At 39.3% G+C, this 9,555-nt stretch overlaps 1 protein-coding gene across 1 annotated transcript; it reads left to right on the top strand.

Annotated features, from left to right (window-relative positions):
* Positions 1-474: 474 nt before the first annotated feature.
* Positions 475-8,818, top strand: LOC143788116 (ficolin-1-like). The gene is made up of 5 exons (XM_077277510.1): positions 475-627; positions 6,357-6,484; positions 6,573-6,702; positions 6,789-6,923; positions 8,298-8,818. Exons 1-5 carry the CDS (start codon positions 558-560, stop codon positions 8,543-8,545), a joined length of 711 nt encoding a protein of 236 aa, XP_077133625.1. The 5' UTR covers positions 475-557; the 3' UTR covers positions 8,546-8,818.
* Positions 8,819-9,555: the final 737 nt, after the last annotated feature.

The following is a 9,555-nucleotide window of genomic DNA, read 5'->3' as shown; positions in this document are numbered from 1 at the left end:
AAGATGGAATCTTCCCAGTCAATGGCTTACATAAAGTGATCGGCTGACTGCTGGTTATATACCGGGTTACTATCTTAATTCACGCAGTCCTTCAGTTATATGACTACCAAGGTTGGGCCTACACAGTTTGGTTCACTGTGGAAATAGTGTTCACTGCTTACGCACGAATAAATTCTGATACGGTTCCCTGTCACAGGGCGGACAGTAGCAGATGCAGTAGAACATGAGGCACTCATGCTGGCAGAACCATTAAAGGTGTGGAGTGTAGCAGAAGAGCCCTTGTACAGCTTGGCGTGTGTGTGTGTGTGTGTGTGTGTGTGTGTGTGCACTAAACTTTTGGAAAATGCCTAAGGAAAAGGATTGAGACATCCCGGATATTTCACGGATATTTGTTTAGGAATTATTAACATAAATCAACAAAGACTTCACTGCGCTTTAAGATCATCAAGAGACAATTATATGTATATGAGGAAACACACGGCTGTTTGCCTAAGAGGGCGCCAACAAAAACCCATTGCAGTAGGGTAGCTGGAAGTCAGACGGTGAGTGTGGTGACGATGTGGACTTCTGTGGTGCCGGTGCTCTGCCTGGTATCTTGTATTACAAGTGCTGAAGACCCTTGTCCAGGTGAGTAACGACTTGTGGGCGCCTAAGATACTAGGCGGCAATTAAAAAAACAATACTAATTATTACACATTACAGGTCGGGGGTCACACAAGTTATGATAATCTGGTTCATTATGTAAATAACACTTTACTCAAACTCTGATCCGAGTGTCTGTTTACTGTGATACAATTCTCTCGGATGAGCGAATCATAGCACAACTGTGGAGAAGAGGAAGAACTTAATTTCTCCATCTTCTCCATTGTTGAATCATAGCACAACTGTGGAGAAGAGGAAGAACTTAATTTCTCCATCTTCTCCATTGTTGAATCATAGTACAACTGTGGAGAAGAGGGAGAACTTAATTTCTCCATCTTCTCCATTGTTGAATCATAGCACAACTGTGGAGAAGAGGAAGAACTTAATTTCTCCATCTTCTCCATTGTTGAATCATAGCACAACTGTGGAGAAGAGGGAGAACTTATTTTCTCCATCTTCTTCATTGTTGAATCATAGCACAACTTTGGAGAGAAGGGAGAACTTAATTTCTCCATCTTCTCCACTGCTGAATCATAGCACAACTGTGGAGAAGAGGGAGAACTTATTTTCTCCATCTTCTTCATTGTTGAATCATAGCACAACTTTGGAGAAGAGGGAGAACCTAATTTCTCCATCTTCTCCATTGTTGAATCATAGCACAACTGTGGAGAAGAGGAAGAACTTAATTTCTCCATCTTCTCCATTGTTGAATCATAGCACAACTGTGGAGAAGAGGAAGAACTTAATTTCTCCATCTTCTCCATCGTTGAATCATAGCACAACTGTGGAGAAGAGGAGGAACTTAACTTCTTCTCCATTGTTTGTTTCTGCATAAATCGGACTGCATTCGGATGACAGCCAATTGCAGCCTGATGTTTTACACTCACCCATTTAAATTGAATGCTTGCTCATGGTCCGAATTGGTCTGTAGAAAAAACGCAGATCTGCTAGTGTTCTATAGTATGAAATCGGTCCAAGCGCTGTCCGATAAAACGTCATCCTAGTTACACACTCGTGCGACAGAGCCCTAACACAAGAAATACAGTTACATTTAGTTTGTATAAAATTTTGGAATATCACTTTATACCATACTTTCCTGCTGTTTTAAAATAGAAGAGATGTCATAAACTTCGGTCTGAACAGGCTCGTCCCAACTCAGACTGCTGGCAGACCCCACTAGAGGGAAATGGCAGAAATGTGTGTTTAGCAGTATAATATAGAATAACATCTGAGTAATGGGTTTTTCCTGTATTTTTTAGGCGCTTCCCTCTTTATTTGATGCATTTTGGGTGTAGATATAAAGCAGCATTTTTTATGCATTTTTTTTTTCTTTTTTTAATTAAGAATATCTTTGATTCTGCATTGTTTTGATACAAATAAATAATTTCAGCTCACCCTTGTGTAGGAACCCGGATTAATTGAGTCCCTACCAGACTCCACAAACCATCAGGAAGGAAAGATAGTCCAGCTTCGTTGTTAAAAATTGAAAAACCTTTATTCCAAATTTAAAAACAACAAAGGACAGCGTAGACCGTTATACCAAGTTTAAGAACACGTCACAGTGTTCGAAACGCGTCCAGTTTGTTCATAGTTTTTTCTGCACCTGTTAATCTATTTGCATTTGCTGATTTTTGTATTCTACACTGTCCTTTGTTTAAAAAAAAAATTGGGAATAAAGGTTTTTCAATTTTTAACAGCTTTCCTTCCTCATTGTTTCAGTGCACTTTTTTTGTCTCCCCATGTAAGTCCGTAGAGAGGAAATGCACCAAGGGAAGCACATTAAATATATTTTCTAAACTCTTCCTCAAAATGTTTTCTAATAGGAAAATGTGAAAGAAATATTTTGGGATCTTGAATACGCTCACATGTTCATCTATGAAAGGCCTTATTCACACCTTCGTTTTTATGTATGCAGTTTTCACGGACTATAATGTTATGTGTTTTAGGTGCCATTCACATGACCGTGGCCAGATTAGGCTGCATTTTCATGGAGACAGGTTCCTTTAACCCCTTCATAACCAGAGATATTTTCGGTTTTGCGTTTTCATCTTTGTTCCCCTTCTTCCCAGAGCCATAACTTTTTTATTTTTCCATCAATATGGCCGTGTGAGGGCTTGTTTTTTTTTTCCGGACGAGTTGTACTTTTGAACAACACCATTGGTTTTAACATAAATTCCAATTGCAGTGAAATTACAAAAAAGTGCAATCCCACAGTTGTTTTTTGATTTTCTTTTTTGCTAGGTTCACTAAATGCTAAAACTGACCTGTCATTAGGATTCTCCAGGTCATTACGAGTTCGTAGACACTAAACATGTCTAGGTTCTTTTTTATCTAAGTGGTGAAAAAAAATTCCAAAGTTTGCGCCATTTTCCGATACCCGTAGCGTCTACATTTTTTGTGATCTGGGGTTGGGTGAGGGCTTATTTTTTGCACGCCGAGCTGTTGTTTTTAATGAAACCATTTTGGTACATACATAATAGATTATGGCCGCACACATCTGTGCTAAAATAAGGAACTATGAAATATATGGAATAGGAATAGCATAATGGCTTATGAACTTTATGAACAAACATGAGATTTTAGCACAAGATTTGGCCAAATATGTGCGGCCATAATCTATTATGTATGTATCTTTTTTGGCTATGCACTAGCATTTATAATTATTATATATATTGTTCAGTCAGTTTACTTATTTTTACTATATACTATTTTCTGACTTGAACGTCCCGCCCTTCACCATACCTGTGATTTTAATTACATCTCAACACTATTGGTTCTGAGCCTCCTATATAAGTAGGCTTTACCATGTCATTAGCCATAAGCAAGTGTTCACATTGGGCAGTAGCTCAGATACCATAGGTAAGTGTTCACACCAGGCAGTCAGTGTAGTTACCCATTCGATCTGAGATTACCTTGTCGTTGGTGAATGGGCTCACAATATTTGGCCAAGTCTTGTGCTAAAATCTCATGTTTGTTCATAAAGTTCATAAGCCATTATGCTATTCCTATTCCATATATTTCATAGTTCCTTATTTTAGCACAGATGTGTGCGGCCATAATCTATTATGTATGTATCTTTTTTGGCTATGCACTAGCATTTATAATTATTATATATATTGTTCAGTCAGTTTACTTATTTTTACCATTTTGGTACAGATACAATTTTTTGATCGCCCATTATTGCATTCTAATGCAATTTCGCGTTGACCAAAAAAACATAATTCTGGCATTTTTACTTTTTTTCTCGCTACGCCGTTTAGCGATCAGGTTAATCCTTTTTTTATTGATAGATCGGGCGATTCTGAACGCGGCGATACTAAATATGTGTAGGTTTGAATTTTTTTATTGTTTTATTTTGAATAGGGCAAAAGGGGGTGATTTAAACTTTTATATTTTTTTAAAAACATTTTTATTTCAATTTTGGCATGCTTCAATAGTCTCCATGGGAGACTAGAAGCTGCCTTAACCCGATCGACTCTGCTACACACAGGCGATGATCAGATCTCCTGTTTGTAGCAGAATACCTCACTTGCTATGAGTGCCGACCACCGGTCAAGATGATTGGTAGACCAGTCTCCAGCCTTAGCAAATATTCACTGAGCCAATGGCAGGTGCCACTTCTTCTGGAAAACCACTGGTGCCAAGATCCATTGAGCAGGAGTAGTAGAATAAGGCAGCCCGTTAATTCTCAGCATTAATTACAGTGTGCAGCATGACAGCAATTAATATTACTTTGTCATTATGCTGTACTTTGCAGATACAAGAGCTTTATCATCTCAGTTGCTGCCTATGCGGAGTACAGCAGCTGATGGCAAACTTGACAGCTGTGCTCTGCTTAGCTACTGAATGAGATGACAAATGCTGCACTGAATATTCAACAGCTCCCCGTCTCTCCTCTCACTTCTGATTTTGTGAGAAGACAGAGGCCTGCTGGTAAAGCTCTCCCACATTTTTTTAAGAATAGTGTGCCCTTTAAAATAAATCACTTAAGTTATAATGAACTTTTAAGCTTTTACATACTTTTTACATAATAGGGCCAGGACTAGAGTTAGCAATAGGATTAGGAGTAGGGATAGGTTTAGTGCTAGTGTAAGGTGCCTAGGGTGGTACCCGTGGGCGAGCTGCTGCTTCTACACGTCCTGGCATCCCACATATATACAGTGTCCCAGTCCATCAGTGTTATGCTATGTACAATGCAGTGTACTCACTTGCAGGCTGGAGGCCTCTGCTGTATCCACGTCCTTTGGTTCAGGATGAACCACACACATCAGGGGACACCCAGTTCGTTTCAACAGGATCAACTTTACTGGGCAGTTCCTTTAGATGGAAGGAAGTAAGGCACACTCCTCAGTGTCTTGTTCGGGCCATAGGCCCCAGACATTACAGGAATGTCTGCGGGAAATTTGGTACGACCTCTTGGTGCCAGAACGTTATGTACTCCACGTGCCTCCAGCCCACTGCAGATGATTGAACCTGAACTTCACACGAACTTACAACTCGTTATCTCATTATATTATTATCTTCTATCTGACTAAGCCTTTTTGCTTACTCTAGCCACTCTCAGTATGGGCTATTCCCAGAACATTAAACTGTATCCTAACTTATTTTGATATCTAACATACTATTAGGCCCACCATTTCCTATCTTTCTATCTATCATTGCCTAGTTACTAACCTATGTGCTATGATTTCCTTAACCTGAGCTGAGTATACCAGAGTTACCTTACTGTATCCACACAGCATCATCAGTAGCTATAACATTCTATGCATTTTACATTACAGGATAAAAATGCAATACAACCTTATGTTAGCATTCACGTTATAAATGTTGTGTTCAGGGGTAGGTATATGACAGTCCTTGACCCACTGTTACATTAGGGTAATAAAATAGTTAGGCTGGGCTTCAATGAAGACCATTGATTATACTATAAACTGAAGTACTGTGTATAGAATAATGAAAATGTCACAGGTTCAAGATCTCTAAGAAGGCTAAAAAATTAAGTTTTTAAAAAAAAAATATATATATAAGTATTTGAGAGTCCTCGCTTCTCCCTTCCCTTTTCCCAATTTAAAAATTATTAAATAAAATAATAAATAAGAAATTAAACATATCTGGTACCGTCATGTACATAATAGTCCAATCTATTAAAATCTAAAATTAATTGACTGGTTTGGAAAAGTGAAACAAGCAGATTAAACCATCCTCGTCGGTTTAATCTGCTTGTTTCACGTTGAATTGTTTTGTGAAGTGCATATAGTCGAAATGCCAGAATTGCTATTTTTCGATTTCTCGAAAAATGCAATAAAAAGTGATCAAAGCATCATATATACCCGAAAATGGTGTCAATAAAAACATCAGCTCATCAAGCAAAAATTAAGTCTGCAAATAGCTCCAATAAAAAAATTAAAAGGTTATGGATATGACACTATGGCAAGCAAAATAATTTTTTACATAGTTCTAAATTGTTTCAACTACTAAAATAATTTTAAACAAAAACTATACAAGCTTGCTATCACTGTACTCATATTGATCTCAAGAATCATGGTCATTGTGGTCATTGCCAGGGGTGGGATACAATAGGGCAGAAAGAAAAAATTACTTTGGCGGGGAAGAGTTAAGAAATCAGCACAGAATTTTCTTCATACTTATTGCTAAGAATATTTTATTGAATTTTATTCATTATATATCCACGTCAAACCTTTTATTTCTTCTAGCTTCTCGAAACTGCAAGGAATTGCGGCAACAAGGGAATTTCCTCAGTGGCTCTTACAAAATATGTCCAGATGGAGAGAATCCCCTTACAGTCTTCTGTGACATGGACACAGATGGCGGAGGATGGATTGTAAGTGATGAAACAGCTTTTACTCTGTCAACAGAAGCGCTAACTCCATCCTGAAAGGTACACGGTACTTAGTTCTCCTTGTTGATAGGTTTTTCAGAGACGGTATGATGGCAGCGTGAATTTTTTCAGAGACTGGAATGACTACAAGAAAGGATTTGGTGATCGGATGAAAGAGTTCTGGCTGGGGAATGACCATATTCACCGCCTCACCTCTTCAGGTATCTACTCCATCACTGACTGTTCCCTACCAGAATCCTCTGTCCATAACTTCAGGCATTCACTTTTTCCATGTTTAACCTTCTAGGAAACCATGAATTTCGAGTTGATCTGACAGATTTTGAAAATAATACAAGTTCTGCATCTTATGGTTCCTTTGCCGTGTCTGGAGAAGGTGACAATTATAAGCTTCAAATTGGCAATTTCACTGGAGGAAGCGCAGGTAATGTCTTTCCTGTTAATGGGAAATCAATATCCAATACAGGTTACATTCAGTGTGTATAGTATAAATTTAGAAAGAAAGCCAAAGAAAAAAACAAAAACCCTATAAAATGTAACTTTTAGTTATTTTACTTAAGGGTGATAATGCAAAAATTAAATTATTACATAAAATAGTCCTACCTACCAGCGGAGGTTGGCGCCCTAAAATTTGATGTAGTGCCTCCGCTCAACATCGGCCGTCCCTCAATCACCTTGCGTGCCCCTATTGTAAAGAGCTGTAGCAATAATTCAACATGCATCCAACATACAGTTATAATTGTCTCTTTTTCCTATTTTTCATGCGATATAGCTTCCCTCTTGAGTCGGAGCCTTGGGGTATCAATTATAACTGTATGTTGGATGCATGTTGAATTATTGTGACAGCTCTTTACAATAGGGGCACACAGGGTGATTGAGGGACTGCCGACGTTGAGCAGGGGGCGCCACATCGAATTTTAGGGTGCCAACCTCCGCTGAATTTTTTTTTACCAGATTTTGTCAACTTTAGACCTATGAATTGCTGGTGATTTAGATAAAAAGACTTCTACTTTGCGAACACCAGGACTAAAACCCACATTCAATGGTGGCTTACACTGGATGTCCTTAACAGCTCTTAAGATAACTAGAATAGCAGTTTCCTAAGGAATAAAGGAATCACACAGAAAGTTACTGCAACCAACACAAACTACAGCACAGTGAATTAATCCAACAAAGTCTATCACCAGCAGGAAACACCAGTAGGGAAGTGTATTTAAAGCTGCACCCGAAAGGTGATAGGACAGACACACTCATTACCCAAAACCGACAGAAACAAAGATAACAGAACTAAAACGCCCCAAAAAAGGTGCATGGCTCAGCGGAAAGAGCGCTGAACACAGAATCAAGGGTTCGAATCCAGAAGCATGACAGATAGTGACTGAGCTTTGGCCAAGCGACTGCCCTGCTGTAAGCAAAAGCCTTACTTGCATGACATTTTATTGCAAATTGTACGCTCTTTTTCCAAGCGTTTTCTGCATTCTGCGTGTGCGTAATCCAATCACATCTTATTATAGCATTTTTTACTATTTGTTTGCTACCTTCCATCTTATCCTTAAAAGAATCTTCTGATAACTGTTCTTTTTATATTGCGTCAAAAAGGAAAAATAAAAATAGGAGTGAGTCCAGCATTCAGGGTGTAAAACATTGAATCTATTCGATTTCATATGCAGGCCCACTCCTGTTATTCTGGAGCATTACTAAAGACTTAGGTAAAGGCAGAGACGACACAAAGGGGATCCCAAAGCTAAAAAGTAGCCTGCGCCATTTTTCACTTATTCTTTTTCTATCGTCTATACAGGTGACTCTCTCAGTTATCATAATGACCGCCCCTTCTCCACCAAAGACAGAGACAATGATGATTTTCCCGAAAATTGTGCAGAAAAGTTTAAAGGCGCTTGGTGGTACGGAGGATGCCATGATTCCAATCTGAATGCACAGTATCTAAGAGGGAAGCACGCCAGCTACGCCGATGGAGTGAATTGGGAAAGTGGAAAGGGGCGGCGCTATTCTTATAAAAGAAGTGAAATGAAGTTCAGGCTTGTTTAACTTGTCTGCTGTCTTTATGTTAAGGTTGACAAAAGCCCTATTGAATCATCATCCATTGACAGTCAGAAGTATCGGTCAATCTTTGGTCTCAGACCACCATTTATTTTCTGTTCACCAATACATAAAAGAAATTGCCTTTGTTAATGTGCAGCCAATTACTGATTAATGTAGTTGACATTGCCAAAATTTAATAAACGATCTAGATGTGGCACATTTAGATATGTAACCGCTTTTGGTTTGTATAATATTATAAAGCAAACGTTTTCTACTGGTCACCGTTGTACAAACGACCTTAATCTTCTATCTATAAACCACATACACAAATCAGCAAATTACTGAGGTGTATTTGGGAGAAATGCCCGAGGTCAAGAGGTCGTAGATGCCGCTCACTAGAAGTGAGTGATCCACCGTGTTCTTAAAGAGTTTATGCACGAAGATACTAGCGTCAGAGGAAAGCAGGCAGACTGAAGGAAGAAAAGCTGTGCTGCCCAACCGAAGAGTCTGCGTCATAGCTAGGAAGTAGGGGTGAGTAGCCTTCGTTCTAAAGGTGCACTACCCTAGGCTCTCTAGAGAGGGATGCAAACAAACACGAAAAGCACTCCTTGTCTGAGCTTCAGTCGGTGTACCACCAATACTGAGAGATAGAGAAGGATTGTCACAGTCGCTCCAAGTAGGCACAACGTGCCAGACAAGGAACCATGGGAGATGTGACTGTGAGTGTGGTTGGGGCAATCACTGAAAGTAGCCTTAACCCTGCTGTTGTCTTCGGTCTGGGGAGACCAATTTTGAACTTTGGTATTTTTGGGGGTGTTCAAGATGCGGTTCTGAAACTTGTGGTTGATTGACTTAAATGAGGATGGGTCGGTCGGCCACGGGTTTCAGAGCCGCATCTCGAATATTTTAAAGAATATTGAAGTTCAAGGTCGGTCGTTTTTGATCGAAGACAACAGCAGGGTTGTAGAAGACCATGAGGCCACTATAAAGCCCCAAGAAGAAAGGGGTCCAGTCCT

The sequence above is a fragment of the Ranitomeya variabilis genome, chromosome 8, assembly GCF_051348905.1.
Source record: "Ranitomeya variabilis isolate aRanVar5 chromosome 8, aRanVar5.hap1, whole genome shotgun sequence".
Lineage (NCBI taxonomy): Eukaryota > Metazoa > Chordata > Amphibia > Anura > Dendrobatidae > Ranitomeya > Ranitomeya variabilis.
The sequence above is the reverse complement of the archived record's forward strand: the minus strand, read 5'-3'. Positions and strand labels throughout refer to the sequence as shown.